At 44.6% G+C, this 24,348-nt stretch overlaps 1 protein-coding gene across 3 annotated transcripts in view; it reads right to left on the bottom strand.

Moving 5' to 3' along the window:
- UNC5D (unc-5 netrin receptor D) overlaps positions 1–12,170 on the bottom strand; it is a 151,141-nt gene extending 138,971 nt beyond the window's left edge. For all 3 annotated transcript variants that reach the window (XM_074928397.1, XM_074928396.1, XM_074928398.1), the window contains exon 1: positions 11,171–12,170. In XM_074928397.1, coding sequence (XP_074784498.1) covers positions 11,171–11,591 — 421 coding nt within the window. In that variant the 5' untranslated portion in view covers positions 11,592–12,170. The remainder of the gene's footprint in view (positions 1–11,170) is intronic.
- Between the last annotated feature and the right edge of the window lie 12,178 nt (positions 12,171–24,348).

The following is a 24,348-nucleotide window of genomic DNA, read 5'->3' as shown; positions in this document are numbered from 1 at the left end:
AAGCTTATTCCTACACGTCTCATTTGGGGATGAGTCAAAAGTCACTGCTTCCCTGGTTTTGTTCTGCCTGACATGACACACAGACCCACAGGGGAGCCACAGGACAGTGGAGTCCTGTGTGTCCAAGCCAGTTTTGGACACATGACATGTCACTCTGACTGGCCAGCCTACAAATAAAAAACAAAAAAAACCCAAAAAAACCCCACAAGAACAGCAGCAACAAAAAGCAAGAACACGCAGTTGTTTATTTCCAAATGTATTGCCTGCTGAAAAAATGAAGCAATCACTCCCCCACCTCCATAACAACTCCTGGATTAGTGAAGTTCGTTCCTGTCTACCCAGTATGACAAAGTATCTTGAACCACTATAAAACATTTTACACCTGTGATAAAGCTTCTTAAATCCAGATCTTCTGAAAGGTTTAAAAAAAAACCAAACCAACAAAACAAACCAACAAACCGACCTGAAAACTCCTTTGTGTGAGCTGTCAGAATTTGGTGGGGTTTTATCGCGTATACTTGCAAAGAAAGCAAATTATGAACCAAAATTCGAGGGGCAGCGTGACAGCGCGGCAGGTGCCACGCAGCTGCACCCAACGGGACCACGGCTCTTTGCTTCCATCCCGACAGGCCCATCTCCTGCCCCGACGGACGGAGGGCACTGGAACTACAACTGACAGCCCCAGAGCACAAAAATCTCCCAAGAACAGTTCTGTCAGGTTCTTAACGGCTGGGATTTTATTCATGGGGGCTGCGGGCTGGCTAACCACCACCCCAGTGGGAAGCAGCAGGACTCGGAATTTAACATTTAGCCTTAGTTTATCTTCCACAGGAGATAAATCTCTAAGAGAAAGGGAAACAGCAAATGGTCTAACACAATGTATTTTCAGACAAGTAACAACATTTGGTCAGAAGAAAGAAGCTCCTTCACCTTTCGCCTCCACTACCCCTTCATCCAACTAGAAGATGCTGGAGAACATTTACAGAGAGTGTTTCAGGAACAGCACTTTGAAAAAATATAGAGGTAGAACAGTTTTCTGTAACCCCACCCCCCCTTTCCCTAACACTGCTCCTGCCCTTTGAAAAAATGTGAAATCTCTTGAGTGCTTTCATATCTCGAAGGGGTAAAGGTGCAAAAGAGCACGGCTGTATTTCAAACACAGATGTACAAATCGGTTCGTGGCTGCCGAAGCTGCTCTGCTGGAAGTGGTAAAACCAGCCAGAAATGTCACTTAGTTACAGGCACAACCTCACATCAAAGCAATAGGTGATGAGAGCCAAGAATACGGCGGTCACCATTTAGAATGTTTTACCAGTCTTCTCCCTCCTACAGCAGCATTCCATCACTGCTGGAGTCGTGAGGGGGTCTTGCTCTTACGTTTGCCACCTTTTCTGCATTTAATGTATTAATCCAAAAATCCCTCCGGTGATCAGAAGCCGCAAACTCGAGAAAAGCACTAAATAATATGGGAAACTGAAAGCCCTTGAATTATTCACAGAATTCAAACAGTTTTTGAAGTACACCGTGGCGTTTCGATAGCCATGTAATTCAGTCTGACATCACGAGCTACAGCCCTGCAATGCTAATTCGGGAGATGATTACAGCTCTAAGAGGTTGATGCAGTCAGTCTTCATCTACGGGTGTCTCTGGTCTGCCTTCCCAAAGGACTGAGGATCTGCTAAATTCTAAACTCAGGGAGAGCATCCGTCCACCCAGATGTGGCTAAGAGAATTTCACTCATCAAACAGTAACAACTCGCTGTGACCCGCTGGTGGTTAGCGTCACTACTAACCTGTTAATTTTCACATACAACTTAAGTGAAACCACGTGTGCTGCAAGATCTCATGACAGCCTTTTGGTGAAAAATTCAGCATGTAACGCAAGAGTGGGAATTTATTTGCAGGGACTAAGGTCTATCACCACATGTTCTCCCTTTACTTCTAACTGCTAAACCTCAAGACCTCTGCGAGGGCGTTATTACAGTCACTCAAGGCAAAAGCTAGAACCCAGGCTCTGTCTCAAATCAGGAAGTTTCTCCACCTACTGTGTACTCTTCTCCCTCCTCTACAGAGTTTGTTTGGGGAGGTAGAAGGAAGATAGAAGCGTTCCCATTCTGTAAGACATCAAATAAAGTTTTATCTCAAAGAAACTTAACACATCACTGTCCACTCCGAGACACAGATAAAGTTCTGACGATGCAGAAGAATTCCAATCCTCAGGGCCTCTTCCTTATACTAGGGTACACCAGTGGGAATTCTGCTACTCATTTTACGAGCTAGAAGGATACCCATTGTAAGGGTAATCCCGATTTTCATTCCTGCTATTCCAACCTCTCACTAATTATTCAGAAAGGAACCATGGAGAGGTTGGCACACGATTTGTTAAATTACAGCTCTCAAGCTTCAACTGTTAAGTCACGTTTAGTGCAACACAAACCAGACAACACTACACGCTCTTTATGAAGAATTAAAGATGGAAGAATGAAAGCTTGCATTCAAGTGGTTGAAACCAAGTTATCAAGCTCAACAAAAGCCAGGTACCACGTAACTAACTCCCAGATTCCATCAAAACAGAGCAGGAATATTTAAATCTTAGTCTAAATTAGATCTGTAACAATCTTCATAGAAATAGGCAAGTCAAGTAGCAAAGCTATCTTTGGAAAAAATCTATTAGCCGTAATGGAATGATAATCCTCTTAGATTCATTGATGCTGACAGATTAAATACTTTAAACTCATCTTTTATTTTGTTAGCTCATTTGACACAAAATAAGTCCTACATTTGTAATATTACAGTGGGAGTAGAAGGAGTTTTGCTGGTACTGCGGCAAATCCGGTATTAATGGAATGCCTCTGGGTATTCAGGAGAACTGTATGTTACCACGCGGCAACTGGAAAGGACTAACTTGTTTGCACTTTTAACATACTACCTCTATTTATTATTAGAAACTAAATTAATATTGCTGAATTTGCTTTCTATTTACAAAAAAACCTGGACTGACAACAAGAGAGAATGCATGAATAAACACATTTTCCCTCGAATAAAGCGTTAAATAATACAGGATTACGTACGCCGCCAGCCTTTTGCTCCTAGCGTCAGGCTGGCACATCTCCCATGAAGGAGAAAGAGGAAGAGGCTGCTCCGTTAAGACACCACCGTGCTCCAGCAACAGCCAAACATTTGACAGCAGCACTTTGCAGTCCCAGATGCAACAGCCAGCCAGACTCACCAAACGCACACAAAGATCCTCCGTGCTCCTCGGGAGAGCCCTACCTACCAAACTAACTCACTGTTCTAACAACAGCGACTTCCCCAGAAATTTATTCACAAAAACCTTTCTAAAAGGGCAGTTTCATACTTCCGCTGAGCAAACTTAAAACGATGAGACCTGGAAAGTTTTCCGTATTAAAAAAAAAAATAATTATTTCCCGCATCGCCCTTTGCGATAAATTTTGAGATGTTTGTATTCACTCAGAAATAAATAATATATTCCAGGCCTAGCATCATGCATTATTTCTAGCTTATTACAGGTCCCCAAAACCCCAACCTAGCAAAAATCTGCACGGATGCAGCAGATCAAGACAAATCTCCAGCATCTCACCTCGTGTTGGTCCATCTTAGCTTGAGATACCCCAAGTTATTCAATTTTGGATCTGTAAATTTGACCTGTTGATTCTGTCAGGATTCTATAGTTTATAATGGTAAACAAGAGGTTTTTACTGCTATATTTATCACTGGAATACTTGTCAGCTACTTTTTTATAAAAATTACTGATCATTTGCCTATGAACCATGTAAGGAGGCTCAAAATCTTTAAAAAAAAAAAAAAAAAAAAGCGTAATTATCCAGGAAAAATCATTAAATTCCAGAATTAGAAAGCTATTTTAACAAATCTGTATTTTCTTCAAAATTCCTTAGCTCCGAGAACTACACGATGTGAATAACAACGTTCAGAACCTTATCTGGAAGCCTTCAGTTAGGACACAGTGCTGAAGAGGAATGACACGCATTAAACAGATGTACCACCTCGTGTCTCCCAGGGCGTCCACCGCCTGCCTTATCGATCTCCAGCACAGAGCTCTGACAGGCAAAGCGTTCCCAACTGCTACCCAACATTACTTTTTTTTTTTTTTTTATTCCAAACAGCGGCACGGTCTTTCCAGCCAAGTTAAAAGATACAAACCGAAAAGTTCCATCTGAAAACTAGCTTTATTTATGTCGTCGGCGGTAAATACCTTACAATATATCATCGCCAGCAAATACCTCCCGAATTGGAAGTTGAAATTAATATTTCAAAGGGTAATGGCTTACCACAGATCTTTAGCGGTTTTAAATCTGGCCTAGAACACAGCTAACCTGGAGCATCTGTCACCATAAAAGTCACAGACACATCTGTTGAACTGCAAATCAGATACGGTTTTAGATGAAAGGTTGAATTCAATTAATAGAGCAAATTTGTTTTTCTGTAATGCAATTTATTATTGGGAATGGTGTAAGCATAGAAGCAATTTTGTGAATAACTGTTCACATTTTATAAAAAATCTCCATGTTTGCTCTTTTTATGGTCATTGTCTGCCAGGATTCAAGCAATTCAATTTCACACGCAGAAACGCTCACAGAAGTTTTAGATCCACAAAAGCACCTTCTACTGAAAAAAAAAAAAAAAAAAATTAAGAATACCCAACTAGAAGACAAGTAATACAGCACTTCCTTTAACCATTTACATATGAGCAACCTGCAGCGGTATTTCAGTTTTCTGTGCAGCCGAAAAGCACTGAAAAACGCACAGAACAAAATCCAAAATATTTTGGTTTATCCTTCTACAAATGAAACTCTCATCAACAAGGAACAGACTTTTTCAAAAAGCTTTTTGACAGCCAACACAAGACATAAAAACATGTTAAATGTTGTTTTAATTCTCTGTTCAGCATAAAGGCAAAAAAACAGGTCTCCTGGAAAAAGTCAGAAGCTTTTTTTTTTTTTTTTTTAGTTTTCTGACTATTGTTCCTATTGCTTCTTTAAAACAGGCATGGATATGACGAAACAAAAAAGAGCTCAGCCGCCCTATTTCCACTGATTTTGATGACGTCGATTATGTTTAGACACATTTAATAAGCTTTATCCACAGATTCATTATGCTCTTTTGCTCCAGCGTTTCAAGCGTTGAAGCATCTGTTGGACCTTCGAAGTTGAGAAGCCATTTACAATGGCACCCAAACCCTGGCGTACAGGTCCTGCCCGGCGGGCAAAAAAAGTTCACCACCATCACGGAGCCCCTTCCTGCGAGGTTACAGGTCAGCACCGGGGCTGGGACCAAACTGCAGGAAGATCCAAGTCCCAACCAAGCCTTCAACACCTCAGTTCCCTGGTGATGACAGGCACGGAACCGGCATGGAACTGCAGCCCAGGCAGGGCAGAAATCTGGTCCGTAGCATCCACAGAGCAGATGCTGAAGCTTCTCTACCTCGCAAAGTTCCCTGGTATGTCTCCTTAAAGGCAGAGCCTCTACTCAAAATTCTTTCCTGGGAAACAGCAGACCCAGAGCGTGTATCTGGCATCCCAGCTGAGCCACCTCCCAGGCCAGCTCCCCCTCAGATGGCAACCCAGTCCCAGCCAGCACCAGTTGGATGCAGAGTGAGTAATTAACGTTAGGGCTTCCCAATTTGAATTGCTTTGCCATTGGAACCGCCCGGATCCCGGCTGCTTCTCCTCTCAACGCCTTGCAGTAGGCTTCCGGCTTTTAAAAACTCCTCAGAACACTGTTATCTAGAAATTAAGGTTGTTGGCTGCTTGTATTTTTCTCTTCCCATGACACGTTAAAGCAGAGGTTTCCAGTGAGATCTTCACAGTAGGATTATCCAACGCATATGGTAACTTTTTTTTTTTTTAGCAAAGGATAGAAAGACTAGGATAGCTATATGCCGAAATTACGTTTATGATGCACGCATGTAATCTCACATACATATTCTTGCCTGAGAAACCGTGTTAATTTGCCATTGTTCAACCTCAATACAGACTCAGCATTGCACAAAGAATACCTTGTATAAGCAAATTAATTAGATACCGCCTATTCATCCTCTTCAATAATCCAAAAGCAAGCTAATTGCTAAGGAAATTCAAACCATGCTAAGCTTCCTAAAGGAAATATTTTTAACCTAATGGAACTAAATGAACTCTGTGCATCAGGGCTTCACTGAGGTCTGTAACTTTCTAAAATTCAAAAAAGAAACAGGCAAAAACGAGACTAAAATACCCACATCAGTAGTCAGCAGAATATTCATTAGGGAACATCACGTTTAAGTGTAATTGCCCTCCAACTTCCCTTGCATGGAAGTTCCTATTTGGGACTAAACAGTATCAGGCAAGTAACTGGACTCCACTGACCAAGAGCCTGCAATAACAGTTTCATTATTAACATTTCCGAATGGTGTTAAAAAAGGCCACAAAAGCCTGAGCGGGGAGGGGAAGACGGATGAAAACGACATTGATCACAATTAGGCAGGTAATTGCCAAGGTTCAGGTTACTCAGGCTCGTACATACTGTTAGCATCTTCTAATACCTACCTGCAAGATGCTCTACAGTGTGGTTTATTGACCTCTAATGAGATACGATGGAGCATAAAAAATTTCATACATACAAATACTCGGCTAAGGCCACACGATACAACCCAACTATTAAAGTTCTTCAGAAGTATAAATAGAAAATGAAACATTTTTCTATTTTATACAAATGAATCTGACCATCTGCTTCACTGCAACAGCAGCAGCATCTAAAAACAACTGAAACAGCAGCCTCTGGTGTTAAAATCCAGTTCTTTTTCTCAGACTCCACCTTTCACCAGAACGTAGAACTGAAAATACAGAAAAGATAAATCGAGCGGCCCTGAGGAATCCTTTGCACCATAAGTAATTTTCCATCTTAGCATATATCATCCTATTTGTGTTTGCCTTCTGTAATTCACTCTGAAAACATCGTCAGATTAGCTTCTGTTCTGCCCTAGTGAAAACTCGTCTTGATACAAAGTCCTCTGACTGTATGACGATGGAAAAATTTTTTTCACAGCGTGGAAAGCTCATTTCACCCCTGTACAGATCAAGCTTTATTCTCTACATCTGAAGAGACAGACGTTACCCACCTCTTGAGCACGTACATGAACAGGCACACGTGGACAAGGAGAAGCCAAGAAAACCCACCGGGGCAATACACTACCTTAAAGGGCAGAATTATCCTGTCTTTCCAAAAAGGCACTATTTTCACAGGAATGACTGCATCAGAAAAAATGCCTGATGGAGGCTGTGCACACCTCACTTCCAGGTCAGGATCATACAGCTCTTCAGGTTTTTGGTTGAGTCAAGCAAGGAAAACTTAGTGCCACTCTGATCTGTAGCATTCCAGAAACCCACAGCATGCTCTGTGCAAAGCGGTAATATACTCAAGTATTATCAGGGTGCAAAGGATTAGTGTCCTGGAACACAGAAAACTTGAGCATGTTCATCTCCAAAGTCAGCCTTCTACGCAACAACAACAATGCTGAGACTTTCCCACTCTTTCTGAATTATCTCACAAACTCTGCTACAACAAATTACAAAGGCAGTAGTAAACGCAGAAGAAATTCAGGACTAAACAGAAGCCTGAACAAAACTTGACTGAAAAAAAAAAACCAACCACACGCACAGGTCCTCTAGGAGTTCCCAAACACGACCACCTCCGCATCGTGCATGCAGTTCTGAAACACTGTTCCTTCGAGCCCCCAAACTTCCTATAGTTTTAGAGAAATGAATTACTCTTCTCTCAAAACCCGAGTTTCTCCACGTGTGAAAACAGAAGCAATGCTCAACCACACACAAACTGGGCCCGCATCACTGTGGAGACCTGAGAAAGATAACGAACTATTTAATGAACCCACAAGGAAGTTTATTTGCTGAGCAGTTACAAAGTCAAATAATAAAAACATTGACAGAGAAGCCCACATAAGCCACCACACCCAACAGGGCGAGTGGAAGGATGGTTCAAAGCAAAGCACGTGGTTTGTTATTTTAATGAATGCTTTGTCCTAACGAAACAAAAATACAACATTACCCGAAGGGAGCGATTTGAACAAAGTCATACAAGAGATTCCTACAGCACTCATGTCTTGCCTTTACTTTTGTTTACTCCTGTATCACAGGAGTGATAATATTTCAAGCCTACATCTAGCTGAGATATTAATAAGATGCATACTTCAAGATCAAATAAATCAATATGCTGACACGGTGTGTATTCAGTTGGGGCTGGCGTGTCAGAAACATTTCAAATAGTAAACTGTTGAATGTACTTACAAATAATCAAACAGCTTTACTCTCAGCGGGGTATCAAGAACAGAGAGAACTTGAGACAGTCTAATAAAGCAACAGAAATCATAGACCTCCTTTTGGATGTAGAAATCGGGACACCTAAAAGCCCTCCCTACTCTGCTAATGCAGTGTAAACTCTGAAGCAGAGCTGGCTGCAGCAGACCAACAGCATCCCTCCGACGCAGCGTCAGCGACAGCTCTTACACCGCTCGAAGCACTTGGCAAACGCGGGCAGAACCCTCACGGACACGAAGGGCATTGTAGCCCGCTCACGCTGAAAATAACGGAGGCTCATCTAATCTGCACAAAGACATTATGAAATGCAAGACAAAAGGTACAGTCGGGATGCAGATAACTTGCATACCAGTTCTGCCTCCACCACTAGGTTTATTTCAGTATCGATAGAACTTGTTATTTTTACCTTTCTAAAACAAGCATTATTTCTCCAAGAGCTCTGCTGTCCAGAGACTGGTTTGTTGTCTTGGTTCCTAGATGCAGGATAACACTTTAAATATGCAGCTCTCTGGACTGCATGTTATTGGTGCTTCTTTTTGTTAAAAAAATATTTTTAAAAAATCCAAAAACGTTCAGACTAGAAGGAGATACTTGCTTCAACAGCATACTGTCCACAGACCCACCCCTGCTCCATCAGATGGCTTAGCAGAACGTTTTATCATAATAAAATCAGCAGCAATATGCAGCGGCTACCAAGCTGTACAGTAAGTACCACACGACTGGAAAAGAAAAATCCCTAAACAACGCTCATTTAGAACAAAATGTACTCAGATCCACAAACACCACGTAACACATCGCTTTAGGCTTTAATATCAAGACCCAGAAGAATACTAATGTTCACGTTTTACAGACATCTTTATTCAGATGCATGCGACCCCAAATTAGTTTAAATGCATCCGTGAGATAATAAATATTAGCGACTCTCTTCTCATTTTCAAATTACCGTAGTGTCTATCCAATTCTTCCTGCAAGATAAAAGCCCAAAGCTATAGATGTACATCCATTCCAACAGATTTAAAAGGCTGGGTGAAGGGTATCTGCGATCATTTCACTTTTCTTTAACCCCCGTGCTGAATAGAATCCTGGAATACAATTTCTTTTCAGAGGCTGCTTTTAGACAACTTCATAAACTAAACCGGTTTGTTAACTGAGGTTAACTGAGCCAAAGCTACAAACAAACCCCATGCAACATCACAACTGAGAGACTACAGACACCAGACTGATGGGGAAAAAAATAAAATAAAATGCTGTTCTGCCTCAGAATAACGTCCAAACCCAATTCTGCTCCAGTCTAGAACCTGAAGTGTCCTGCGTGGCAAATTTTAATTAAATAGTTGAAAATTGTTTCTTAACAGCAACAGAAGAGCGATGCTGCTACGCTCGACTTGCAGTGGGAGATTTTGGAGGGTTACAGGGCCTGATCCTGACCATACTTCACCCGGTGCCAGAACTGCCCTAGAGTTGTGCCGGATGTGCAAAACAAAAAGCCCACGCTGCCGACCTCAATACGTGTGCGCTCTTTCGCAGTCACGGCTGTTTCTCGATTAAAAAAATTAAGAAACATCAGACCTCGTTCTAGTCTTATCATTTACGTCACTGGTCTGTGAAGTGGGGTTTTGGGGTTTTTTTTTTCAAAGAACCACCCAAAGGCCCTACTTTGTCTGTTACACAAAAGCCTCTCAGGTTCCTCCTGTGCTGCAGGAGTCATGGCACTTGAACGAGAGGTGGCCTGATGTCCCAACCGCCGCTGCCCGCAGCCAGGGGAGGAACCCCAAAGGGAGTGGAAGCAGACACAACGGGCATGGGAAGAGAGACCTCCGCTGAGGGACAAGTGTCAGAACAGCGAGAGGAAGCTTTTGGGAGCTACAAAGCCTGACTACTCCGCTCTGTGGAGAGAAAGAAAAAAAAAAAAAAAAGCTGTTTGTAACAAACATACCATTACAGATTCTAAATGCAGAAACTGTGTCTTATCAACAGCAGGCACCTTCCTCCGAAAAGGGCTACACTAGATTGCCCCCCCCGCCCCCTTCTTCCCCGGCACTTTCACTACTTTGAGAAGCCCAGCAACAGCAGCCAAGGTGTCAGGGATGCCAGACGATGAGGAGCTGTTGACGTCCTCTGGCTACGTGCCCTGAAGAGATTATTTCACTCAAGTGATTTACCAGGAAAAAGTTAAATAAAAAAAAAAAAAAAAAAAAAAAAAGGACTCCGAGCATCTCCACTACCCAGCCGCAGAGGCACATAAACCCCCCCCCCCCCGTGTGCGCACCCCCGGCCCCAGGCGCTGGCACTGTCTCACAGGGGACTGCAGTCTCGGGGCCCGAAGGTCGCGCAGCCCCCCCCCCCCCCCCCCCATTTCGGGCCAGTCCGACCAGTGCCTGGGACCGAGGGTCCTTCCCACCCCCCCCCCCCGGCCGCCTGCGCGCTCCCCTCGAACCACCGGCCCTGGGGGGGACCGGCCCCGCTCCGGGGGGCTCAAGTACCACCACGACCGCGACGCCCCCTCGCATCTTCCCCAGCCCCACTCCGGCCCCACCGGCCCGGCTCCGCCGCTCCCCGCGGGGTTTGGGGGTTATTTTTTTTATTTATTTTTTTTTTCCCCGGGGGTGCTGCTCTCCTCCCGTGAGGGCCCTCACGCAGACACCCCCCCCCCCCCCCGGCTCCCCTCAGCCCGGGGGTAACGGCGCTCCCGGCGCATCCCCCCCCCCCCCCCCCCGAACCCCAGCGCGGTGCTCCCGCCGCAAACTTGGGGCCGGGGGGGTACCGGGGGGTACCGGGGGGGCCGGGGGGGTACCGGGGGGGTGCTGGGGTGTACCCCCTTACCTCGCAGCGCAGCCGTCCAGCCGCACAGCGCCAGCAACAGCAGCACCAGCCGCCGCTCCGGGCGCAGGGGGCGGCTGCTCCTGGCGGCCCCTCCGCCCATGCTGTCCGCGCAACTCCCGCGCCGGCCGGGGCAGGAAGAAAGGACGCGAAATCTCCTCTCGGTCCCTCCGGAGTCGAGCTCAAACCGAACAAATCGCCTTTTTTTTTTTTTTTTTTCCGCTTGTTTTTTTGGGGTTGGTTTGTTTTGGTTTTTTCTTTTTTTTCTCCCCTCCTCTCTCCGCAGGTGCGGGAAGCGGCCCCGCGCCCGGCGGGGCGAGGCGAGGCCAGGCGGGCCCGGGCAGCAGCTCCGCTCCGCTCCGCTCCGCGCGGGCGCTGCGCTCCCCTCCGCCGGGAGCCGGGAGCCGGGCGGCGGCGGCCGCATCGCTAATGAGCCGCCCCTCCCCCGCAGCCAATTAAGGCCCGCGAGGGGCGGGGCCTGGGCTGGGGGGCGGGGCCCAGGTGAGCCGGCAGCTCCGCCCCCCTCCTCACTGCCGCCCCCTCGCGTCAGGGCTCTGGGCGGGCCCCAAAAAAATTAAATTCAAAAAAATTAAATTAAAAAAAAATAAAAATATTATTTAAAATACTGTTCTAGGTCTGAGAGGAGGCTGCGGGCCCCGGGCAGGTTGGGAGCAGAACGTGGGGCGGGATCCCGCGGGGGGTCCCTCTCCCCATTGACACTTTTGGGCACAAACCCCTAAAAAACCCCAATTACAACCGTTAATAAGAACAAGAGGAAAATACTACAGCAGCCACCCCCCCCTTCCCCAAAGCAAACGCATTTTGTGCCATCTTTATTAATATCGCATGGTCCTGTGATCAAACAAAAAAAAAAAATCTTTTTCTTGCCAGGAGTGTCACTGTTTCACTCTCCCTTCCCCTCATCTAATTGGATATAAATATTTTTATTATATACTTGATAAGGAAGCGTGACAGACGTCCAAGCAAATTATAAGGAAAAAAAAAAAAAAAAAATCAGTTTGATCAAGCGAAATTGCTGCTGCTCTCCTCTAAATAGATTTTTATCAATAAGAAATTGGAAAACAAAGGTTGCACTTGAAGAAAAGCTAAGCTGCCGGGGGTCTTCTGGTCTTAACGGACACACCAGCTCTTCCAATCGGGGCCAATGTGCAGGGTTTATGGATTAATGTTGTTTTCTTTACCACAGGGATCAGTGAGCGGAGCGGGAGAGGAAAGGAAAAAAAAAAAAGCCCCGGTGAAATCTGGTGTGTCAGTGCTGCTGGGGGGATACAAAACCGGCAGTGATGGAGCAGAAAAAGGTACAAGAGGAGATTTGCTGCTAATGAAGTCCCTCACCATGAGATCCCTACCACACGACGACAAGGGTCACGTTTGTATCGTGGTGACTGTACGAGAATTATCCTTGTGGAAGTCAAACATGGGGTATTCCAAGCCGAGATACTACCGTGTGGCTTCGGTGCACAAAATGCCCCTGAAATACCATATTTGTTCTCCATTTCCCTTTCTTTTGGAAATAAACTCCATTTCCATCTGGTGCCAACCCCCCTACAGGGGTTTATTCCCATCCAAGCTTCACCCCTGAGCAACTGCACTGAGTTCACTCCGCCCCAGGTTCACAAAATCCAAAGCGTGCACATACCTTAAGTTTCAGTGGACTGTTACTACTAAGAAAATGTTTTGAAATCCCTGACTGATAAATTCTGGAAAAACACAGTAATATTAGTTACAGATACCAACGTCTTGTCCATTGGTCCTCCTGCAGGCTAGCTTTGTGCTGTTTTCAGGAGGAAACAAATAATTAAAGCAAAAAGGAATCTGTAAACAGAATTTTAAGAGAAAAAAAAAATCGATATTTAAGAACATCACATCAGAAGATCTCTTATTCCCTTTCCATCATGTGTTTTCTAACTCACAATGAAGAGCAGAGCTGCAAAGGCAGAGAGCAAATATATGAAAAATACAATTTTTTTTTTTTTTTTCAGCAGTCTTTTAGGTCATTCTCCACCTTCAATGGGTTCCAAGGAAAAAAAAACAAAACAAAACAAAAAAAAGCCACAAAAATATCAATCAAAAACAAACATGGAGGACCAGAACTGGGAAGCTACACAGGAAAGTTTTTACACATCAGAGCACCAAGCATACTCCCTTTAAAGTCTTAGCATGTCAGCAACACAGCCCTATTTTCCAGTCCATACAGACAGCCACTTTTGCTTCAAGCCCAACTAATTATCTATTTTTGCCTATGCCACTGAGTCCGTGTTTGGTGCTTTAGATAAAAATATCAACTTCTCAGTTATGATGGGGAAGAAGAGAGCAAAATCGGAAAAAAAAAATAAATTAAAAAAAAAAAAAAGGGCAACAGCTGGTAACTTCAATCAGTGCACTTGGAAATATAAATAATCAGAATATTCCACAAAGATAAAATCTGCGGGTGGGGGAAGCATGCAGCAGTTGGAGCTGGTGAAATGCAGCTAAGGATGAAATTATACATTCGTTAAGCACTGATGTGTACAGCACCTTACAGAAACAAAGCTCTCGATACGCTCTGGCAGTCCAACGGGCCACTATATTTCTACAGATGTAGAATACAGCATTTCACCACGAGGAAAGACACAAGGAAAGAAGGAATCTACCTTTGATATCAGGGTGTGAGCAAGAATGAAAGAGGAGGCAGGAACCCGGCCAAAGAGGATTAGTGGCATTAATAGAGGAAAATGAAGAAAAATTAAAGCAGCTGAAAATGCTGCAAGGAAGACATGCGCTCTTCCCTAGCGCTTCCAGGGTTAAACTTTACAATGAGCAATATGCGTTTCCCGACAAAGTCCATATTCCACATCTGGGATTCTACATAGCCTAGAATCTGAAAGTCTACAGTTTGACGCAGCTGTTGAAAAGACAACACTACACAGAAACCAAAACCAAAACCAAAGCAACTGTCTCAAATGCCTTGATCACAGCAACCAGAGATCCGGGCAGTAGGAAAGTGCCTGTGGGAGGGACACACCGAAATCTGGAACCAAAAGTCTCGAGTCCATCTCCAGCTCTGCCCCTCAACTGATAGTTCTGAGCAGGTTTTTCCCCACACCTCAGGTGCCACCTCGTACTGTGCCATTGAGCTGGTTGCTAAAGAGGTTTCTACAGTCTTCAACCACATTAACTTATTAAACACACAGCACTTTACAACGAGGAAATACATTTTTCTAGCTGGAATATGTCAATACTCTAATAATCTTCAATAAGTCATCCAGCTACAGACTGAAGGGGGGAAGAAAAAATAAAAAATAAATCACCTCCTCCACCCTGGAAGCTCAGCAAAATGTTCCAGCTGAGTTTGCAAAGGTGCTTTCAGCCTCTATCTGAAGTGCAACATAAAAATTTGCAGCCAGGTGATTACGTTTTGTTTCTTATTTGATGTATGACCTTGGAGTAACCCACCTGTGATTGGCAATAAATCAGAATTCGCATCACCCGTGTGCCAGGGGCCAGGCTGGGGGAGGTCACTGCTGACATGTCTCAGGGGAAAAGACAGTGGCTTCATTCTGCAGCTCTTGCAAAGAAAACATACCCGAGATGGCACTGGAATCTGATAGTATGGACCATTGCTACACTTAGCATAGATAATGATAAAAGGAGAATAAAAGCATCGAAACCATGGATGTACATCATGGAGAATGTTAGACACGTGCCCGCTGGCTCCAATGCAAGTATCCACATCTGTACTGCAGGTAAAGAACTCAGCGGCAAGCAAGAACATCCAACTAAAGTAATGAAATTATCTGAAGCACTTTGAATGGGCTCAGCTGTAGTGACACAGAAGCCAAGAAAAAAAAAAAAAAAAAATCCAACTTGTTTTTAACACATTTTCAACATTTATCCTTCCCCTTCTCTCTCTCTCTCTCTCTCTCTCTCACAAGAGTATCCTGAACAAAATGGGATCTGAAAAACGACCCAACCCACCGGGAAGAGTTGTGGTTGTGAGAAAGTTTTGATCCTACCTGGCTTGACTCAGCGATTCCTACAAACCCACAATCCGTTGCATTCAGAAATAACGCGGGGACGAGCCTTTCACGGCAAAGTGCATCCCGTTGACTTGGGCGTTTCATTTTCTGGCACTGAGCTAAGGAAATGGCCACTGCTGCATAATGCAGGAAAAAGAGAAAGTCTGGGCTCGGATGATTCATTACAACTCCTCTCCATGTAGCAAAGGTAGAAGTGGATTAAACTGCCCCTGTGGTAGCTCTACGCGTCCCCGGTATCGAGACGGCACTCTTTGGCTCTGCAGACCCGGGTGTGTGTGCACGTGCCAGGAGAAAAAAAACCTGTTTTCCTCTCCACTGCACACCTAACACAGACCACCAGCAGTGCATTGGTTCTGTGGATGCTGGTACAAACTAACGGCCGAAGGACAGGAGAGCTGCCTGACAGACATCCCAGCGCAAGGCTGCCCAGGGAGGCTGAGCTGGTATTAGTGTGTCTGAGGGACCCCATCCCTCAGTGTGATTCAAGGTGCTACTTGCTCACGGCAGTTATGGCTCCATCTTGAGTTTTCAACACATTTTGATAGTGGGGCCTGTGTGTGGATTGTCCAACCGTAAAAGGAGCGCTCGCCGTACCATACAGACGTGCTCTAGATCATTACTGAAGATGAGCTCCAACCTGACATCATTACAGCTGTAGTGATCTCTGTCACAGTCCTATACGTTATTTCGTAAAGCGATCCCAGAGGACACAAGAATGGGACTCAAAAGGAATTAAGGAAATTCATAAACACGTCAGTGAATATTAAAGCTAATAGATTGTTGAAGCAACCTCCAGTTCAGGAGGAGCCTATACATCAGTGAGAGCATGAGAAGTTGTTTGCATAAGTGTCTAGTGCTCCTCTCAGGGACAGGTTACAGGGCAGATGGACCATTAAGAGCCTGACCAGCAAAGCCGTTCGTATGCACTGAACGTACAGAGATAATGGCGAGTGGAGTGTTCCACGGGACATCATGAATATGCAGAAACAGCTGAAATTCAGCCTGTTCTTTTTCCTTTGCCCTCAAGTTTATGACAGTCCATAGCTGCCTCTCTGCTCTTCTAGAGGCCTCTCTCCGAACAAAACAGAGACAGAGCTTTGGATCACCTGACATTTAAAGAACACAGTCCCTCGTCCCTCCCGCTTTAAAGAATGTGCTCTGGCAGGCCAACCGTAAAAAACAATGGCCAGATACTTCTTCTGTCCAACCATCCCTCCACCTCTGCAACAAGGTCTGCCTCCGAAGCTCTTCCTGAGCACGGAACGCCCGTTTTCGCTGCTGCACCGTGCAGGCAGCGCCGTGCTCCAACAGCCTCCTGGCAGCTGGGATGTTCTGCGAGCGGAGAGAGCGGCTTCAAGATGAGGGTCTTGCGTTCCCACTACTTCTAGAAATTTTAAAACTAAATTATTATGAAGAAAAGTTTTCTACATTTGTTCTCCTCTTACGCAACACCCCTCGTTCCTCTCCATAAGATCGGCGTTTCGAGGTTGCGTTTCCTTTAGAACAGGGTCCGTATCTTGGCACAACTTGGTAAGATCTTACAAAGTAACATGACCCCAAGGACAACAAAAATGCTTAGCAGCAAGATATGAGACTGGATCCAGCCACATGGTATTTAGAACCAATCCCTAACAGACTGAGTTGCCATAGCACCTGCTATACCAGTATTATAACGTATACGTGCGGCAATCAATCAGGCAGCCAGAGCCTGCATACGAGCCTTCCGCGAATAGTTTTGTTTTCAGTTGTGTTTTACAGTCTTTTCAGCAGTATTCTAGGAATTGAGAGTACATAGGCTAAAAACTGTTCATCTATGTATTTTGAGTCCCAGCTTTGTAATTTCTGTGCACCGTTGCTCATGCTGGATTTGCAGCTCTGCATTAGGACATCTAGTGGCTGCATAATTTACTGTATATATACACATATCTGAATATTTTATTTAGATTTCCCGTCAGAAAGCTCATGTCTGCTTTTCTAAAGCTTAGTAAGACTTACCTGAGAGCATCTCAGGATTTCTGTCTATTCTGTTCTGCGGTATAACCCCAGCCCGTCCCTGGACAGAGGACTCTGAAGTGTCAGCACGACAGAGTGATGGGTACATGTGCCAATTTCTACTTTATCTGTCATCGGGGCATCACAGTAGCATGTTTACCTCTGATCCATAACATACTCTTACTCTTTGCAGTGTACATAACCCTCCTTGGCTTTAGGTTAGAAAGATTTTTCCTTATTCTACACTTCAGTAACTTGAATTGAGAGTGTGTTGCACTCAGGTTTTGCGTTTTGTTTCCATATGAATAAAAAATTATATAAACCCTTTTATGGCAAAGGATAGACTTCAGTCTCCTCAGAGATGGAATAAAAAACCTTAAAAAAAAAAAAAAGACCATGATGTTTCTTTAAACAATTCCATCCCAGTTGCTTTAAAGTGAAATCACCATTTGAGCTGTCATAAACCATCATTTCTGATGAGTTAAAAATCTATATTGTTTTAAAATTGATTAATCTAAGATGAAATACAATATGACTCTTTGCATTTTCCTGTGTTTACTCATTCCAAAAAATCGACAGACACCACAGAGCAAAGTTATTCTGATAAAAAGTAAAATGCTGAAGTGGTTGGCTGTGCATCAGAATAGGAAAATGTGGATTAACATGCCACGGGGGTGATGAACATCTGAACTTCACTAATCGATTTTAAGAATCATCAGGCCTAGGCATTTAGAAAATGTCATAATCTTAATACCTAATTCACTCCTTGATTTGTAATTTGGAGAAATCAGCTGCACTTGAAGTTTTACCTGCAGCATTTTCTTCAACCGGGCAAAGAACTCCTATCTCAGCATTAATTATTATTTTATTTCCGTGCCCTTTTTTATATTTCTCCACACCAATTAGTACCCTGATCCCACCTACATTCCCTTCTTGCACATCCAGGCATTTTTCCTGTGGCCGCGGGTGGATTACAGGCAAAGGGCAGCTGTTCAATATGCTCTAACCTCTGCACAAAGAGCTCAGGCTGCAAATTGAGAGCACACATCACCGGCACTCCCCATCCTTTAGAGTCACTCACTAAGTATCTGTTCCAGATTTAGCATCCTGGCTCAGATCTTCCTGTCTGAACTTTCACTTGGAATGGGAGGTGCATGACAAGAAATAGATGCTGCAAGGGTGAGATGCACATGGATTAGAAAGTGTGCTTTGAGAGGAAACAAAGAAAATCAAAAGCAGCAGGGCATTAGACAAGCAGTTCAGTAGCTTGGCTAGTTGTAATTTGTGGTTAAGAAAAAAAGAAAAAAGGTTACGCCTCCGAGCAGTAAGAGACTATCTTAGAGATTCTTCAAACCGTGGCAGACATTGGGGTACAGCTGGGAGCTGGCAGGGATGCTACTGGCTGTGAGCAAGAGCATAGTGAGAGGGCAAGGGACAAGAAACACTGGGCCAGTCTGTTTCTGTTCTGCCCACACGGAAGAAAAGTCTCAGTCCGAGGTAGGGTTGTTCCCAAAAGGCTGTTACTGAGGAAGTTCAGAACCTTCTCGTCAAGTGGGAAGTTATTGCCACCTTTTTCTTGTCCAAATTTACGCAGCACCGCAGAGGAGAATTCACCGAGAGCTTCCTCTGGCAATGAAGCAGTGAGGGCTGAGAGGGAGTCAGGGACTCTGCGTGGTTACAGCCCCGTCACCGCAGGCAGAGGGACCGGCACGGGTCCCCAGACAGCAGGAACACCTAAAGGAGCTTTGTAATGGGAGAGCCGAACCTCACCCTCACATCTCCCTTCCTGCGAGGAAAAAAACCCAACAAATAAAACAAAACAAAACAAACCCGACCTGAAAAGCTCAGAAAATCCTTGCATGGAACCTGGCAAAGAAAGATCATCGGCTAACTGGCAAGGTAAGAGGTTAACGCTCCAGACCAGGGTCAATGAGACAAGCCGAGTTTCACCCTGGGTGTTGCCACATGCTTCCTCGGAAGCCCGAGGTGCTGGGGGAAAGATGCTGAAGCGGGCACCAGTCATTTAAATTGCAAACATGCTTGGCTTGATTAGGGACACTTCACCCTGCTTTGATTTGCTGAATGTGTCGGACTAATCGCACACAGCTCCTGCCTCCCCTTTTTGCTAACCACTGCACTGAAGCCTCACGGTGAGTCATGAGAAATGGGAGATTATTTTTATCCTAATTAAGTACAGTTTTGTCAGGACTTAATAATGTGACACCTGCGTATTTCAAGTTACCTAATTGTGCCTCTGAAATGGCCACATAATAATGACTTTTCAATAACAAGAGGAAAAGGAGGAAGTGAACTCTTTGCTTTATTATTTTCGTTTTAATCTCCAGCGCAAAAGCAGAGGGCATCCACCTAGTAACTACAGTTCTGAATTATTCATAATTAGTCACACATCGTGAAATGCAACTGTTTGATGATCTCAGGTGTGAAAGAAAACAAGTAGTTGAGTAGTTCCTTAGCTATTAAAACATTATTTCAGCTACAAAGCAGAGGAATGATAGAAGCCCACTTCGGTGCAAGCGATACCATTTTCTGGAAAGTGTCAGTTAAAACACATCAATCAAGTACCGAAGCACTAGTTAAGCTGCTCTCCCCACTGAATCTGGTTAGAAGACAAAGATCCCAACCGCTGGCTGCTCACTATCCTCTCACCACCCCCGGGATGCTGCTGCCTTAGGAGACTCTGCTCGTTCCTGCTGCCCAGGCGATGCCCCCCGGCAGCAGCAGCACCCAGGAGCCTGCCCGGGCGCCCTCTGCAACGGGAATGTACAAACCTGGTGAACCGTGCCCTGGTGGGGGTCACCAAAGCACAGAGCACGTCCTGCCACGGAGCCAGACGGGATCCCCTGCGACACACACGTCTCTTACCAGGAAGATTTTGCCCTCTTCCACCTCAACAGTCGCACACACAGAGGTGGAGGAGCACGTGGGATGAATGTGACGCAGCACAAGTCCAGAAGGGAGCAGATCCACCGGCCGGCCGCTCACTGCTACAACTGCTTGAGGATTTTGAAGAAACAAAAACAGAGACTCAAGAATCTCAAAGGCATTAATTAAAAAAAAAGAAATAAGTATCTCTCAGGCAACTGTAATTTAAAGAGCACATCAAAGGATCTGTGTAACTCCACCGTGAGATGAACAGGAGTTGTGTGGCAGGGATGAGGTACTGTTGCAACACTGACAAGAGACTTTGAGGAACTTACTACAGCTGAGCAAGCGATGCAGTTGTGCCGAGAGAGATGGCAGCTCCACAACCATTGTAAACAGCTCCTGAATTAAGAGGAAACTCCTGTGAGAAAAGCTGTTCAGATATCAACTTTTCCCTTTCTGTAAGAAAGCACACCCTCTGAAAATAGACACATACTCATCAGTCACTTCTGTTTCAGCTTCAGTGTATTCTCATCTATTCATATTTTTTTATCCAGCTTTTAAACAAGAAAGTCTGTAAAAAAAGAAAGTTTACTTTCAATCCTTCAGGCTACAGGTGAAGTCTGACACCGAGCGCTGGCTGTGGAGCCAGGCACTCCGGCCCCTCAGCCCCAGCTTCTCCTTCCCAGCCTCACCACAGACCAAGGGCCAAGCCAGTGCAAGGACTGGAAAAGCCACGTCAGGCAGTAGATGGCAAAACAGATATAGATGAAATCTACCACTCTGAAGGGGGTTTCTTCAAGGGGGATTCATTTCTTGAAGCGGTTCACGGCATCACACCAATGCACAGTGCCAGGAGTGACATGTGGGTGGGAACGACAGGCCTAGGCCATGAAATCCTGCTTAATGAATATAAAATAAATATATAAATCCTGTCTCTTGAATATAACGGCAGCCTTAAAGCCTGCCACCCACAGTGCTCTTCAAACCCACCCATACAAGCCAGCGCTCTCATCCTGCTGGCTGATCTAGCTTCCTACCTCTCCACACAGAGGAAGTGCTACCTCCACATCAGCAGTGCAGAAACGATAGGAAACAAACAAACAAACAAACAAAAAACTTCCCTGCAGTGCCTTGCGGACAGGTAACGTGCTAACGTCAGCTACTGCAATGAAGAGTAAGTTGATTTACTACAAGGGAACATGCAGTTAAAAAGCAAAATTTTTTATACAACTGTGGTTTTCTGACTTTTTCAGCATACGAAGCCCTGAAATGCATCTCCTTGAGGCCACAGACCCCTAAATAGCAACTTTAAACTCATCACTGAGTTAATTCTTACTTTTACTGACACCGCCACCCTCCAAAGAAACAGCCCATGGACTCGGAGGGGCCTGAATTACGTGTAGCAGCAGCTCAGCCTCAGGAAGGGGCAAACACGGCCCCCAGGACCGCAGTTCCAAGGGATTCCTAGCTCAGAAGCACAGCACATGATGGTGGCGCTGAAAAACCCTCCGACGAAGCAGATTTTGTGACATAAGCTCTCATTTTAAAGCTGCAGTTCAGCTTCCATTTTATAAAAGTTCCCATAGAATAGAAATGAGTTCACTGGTGGATAGTGCCAAACGTTCTGATATTTTGATAGTTTTATATCCAGCGTGGAAGATTTGCTATATTTTGTTAAACCTGTAAGTTTTTCGGCATAATTCCCAATATGATGGATTCGGACAGTTCCACAGGTTTTCACTCCTATTAAATTTTACAGGGTTTTATTCCTATTACTAGTATCCAAAAATAAGAGTACATTGCCCTATCAGGCACGTAACATTCATGCACTGGTAGCAGTCATAATAAGTTCTGCAGCATTTTTCTGAGCTCGGTAATTCTGGGCTAATGAGTCTGTCCAGACTCACACCCTGTTTACTTTCTCAGAGACAGAACTGTTGCAAGTTAGAGGAAGAAAAAACCAACAACCAAGTAGAAAAAAAAAACCAAAACCAAAAAACAAACAAAACAAAAAAACCACATGGTTAATATTGTTCATGTAAAGAGATAACTCCGTGTACTTCCAAAAAAAAAATCATTTATGATACTAAACCCTCTTTAAACTTTTTTTTCTCCCCACCATGCACCATCAGCATACTATGTGATCAGGAAATCTCTCGGAAATTAAGTGAATATGCTCAAGCAGTTTACAAAAAAATTTCTGCATCGATACAGGAAAAAGAAAATGACATCAATTGGTTTAATAGGCTGTGGCGATAGCGCTCACGTTTTCAACTTAACCCAATGTTCCTTGCCTCCTGTGTACAAGGCCATCAGGACTGTTAGAATAACAGCTCCCTGACGCTTAAGCCAGCAAACCTGTCACATGACTTCACCGTCTAATTTGTCTTGGGTCCACTTTACTAGATTTGTGCAATTTAGCTAAAGTGAAGATGAATCCCACTGCATACCCCCTGTCAGGCTGCGGTGTTGGGAGGCTGCTGGCTGGCATGAACTCTTTCTATTGTTTTCAGCAGATGTGGACATCTAGAAAACGCTATTTTATACTTGCACTGGATAACAACTCCCACAATATTTAGCTTACGTCTTGCAGTATCAGAGGACCGACCTACAGGTAGGGATGGAGAAAAGAGCCCATCTGGTCAGCAGTTCAGTAATCCCTTTACCATCAAGAAAAACATGACTTCTTTTCCAGATGAATTAACCTATTCTACCTGTCAAGGACAGGCCATACAAATGCTTCTTTGAGGTTTGACATACACATTGCAATGAAAACTGATAAAAGGACTTGGCTGCACAGAGTTTAGTAAACCCTCTGGCAAATGGTAGCAAGCTCTAGGTGGTTTTTTCGCCACCTCCAAAAGATTCCTCAGGTTCGCAATATCACGGTGACACTGAGCGGCTGGAAGGACGAATGGGCCCTCGGGCGTGCTCAGTGCGGCCCGTACAGGCACGGGGTGACAGCAAAGGCCGAGAGAACCTGCCTTCAGGGTGTGCAGAGCGAACGGTGCCCAGAGCAGAGAGGAGGCTACATCAGAACGTCACCGACGAGGCCACGGAACGGCGGGAGACGTGGCATGAGCCGCGCCAGGCCCTCGGCTGAAGCAACCTGCATCAGCGGGATCCTTCCCGCGGAGTTTCCAGTTGAGTTGGAAGCAGAAGCTAATGAAGCGCCCTTAAGAGTCGGCCCATAGAGTTTCACATACAGTGCACACCCAGCTGGGACTAAACTGTGTCGCTGAGCCGTCCAGGTGCCCCCCAAATCCATCCGCATCATCTGCCACGGAAGGGGAACGGCTCTGCAAGGTGAGGTTTATGGAAGACAGCCCAGCAATTCCAGTTCTACACAGCAGAGGGAAGCAGTAAGCACCGTAACATGGACCAGCCACTCGACTGGCATGCACTGAAGACTTAATTATGTTCTCAAACAAAATACAATGAACTCTGTCATAAGTAATCACACAAGAGACCATGAAGTCAGTAGCTTAGCGGAAGTGGCCTTCTATGAAAGATGAAGTAGAATTTTCTCTGGCTTTAGGGAAAACTTGCTGAGCTCTGGAAAGAAAGTGAAATGCAGGGTTTTTTTCTGCTTTACTTACCAAGGCCTGACTTCATCTGTTGGTGTTTTACCAGGAAAATTTACTAAAAATAGAAAAAATTCCTCTAATCTTGAAGGTATCTTACGGATTTAGGATTACATCTGCTTTAATAAATGAAAATATATCCCCGTGTCTATAGCAGAGAGACAAAGGAGGAAATATTTTGCTCACAATATATTTGTAGTATTTAAAGCATGAGCATTTTACGTTTCATTTGGGTGCAATTTACCTCTGCAGAGGAATGAAGCATTGCATAAAACTCACCTTTGGTATCATTTGGACCCTTTTCTCCCATAGTTCAGGTATTTGTCATTGCAAGAAAATTAAAAGAATTGAATGCACTTAATCACACACAATCCTTCTGTCACTTCTACAGCAGGCAACAGAGCCTACAGAAATGTTTCTTACAAGTGGATTACAACGCCCAAACAGGTAACAGAGAGAGTTATGACACTGGAAAATGTATTTCGACCTAGACAAAAGAAACTTTAACTCTCCTGCTACCACCCCACTTCTAGAAGTATGCTTCAGGGTCAAACATTCCCTCAAAATTCACATGGATAAATTATCCAAGGTCATCACTGGTGTATTTTATTATTCTTCATTATAATAAATTAAAGGAAGAAAGAACACTAGGACACGAGTTCGGGCTGCAGGAAACAAC

This window comes from Athene noctua, chromosome 28, assembly GCF_965140245.1.
Source record: "Athene noctua chromosome 28, bAthNoc1.hap1.1, whole genome shotgun sequence".
In the NCBI taxonomy this organism is placed as follows: domain Eukaryota; kingdom Metazoa; phylum Chordata; class Aves; order Strigiformes; family Strigidae; genus Athene; species Athene noctua.
The sequence above is the reverse complement of the archived record's forward strand: the minus strand, read 5'-3'. Positions and strand labels throughout refer to the sequence as shown.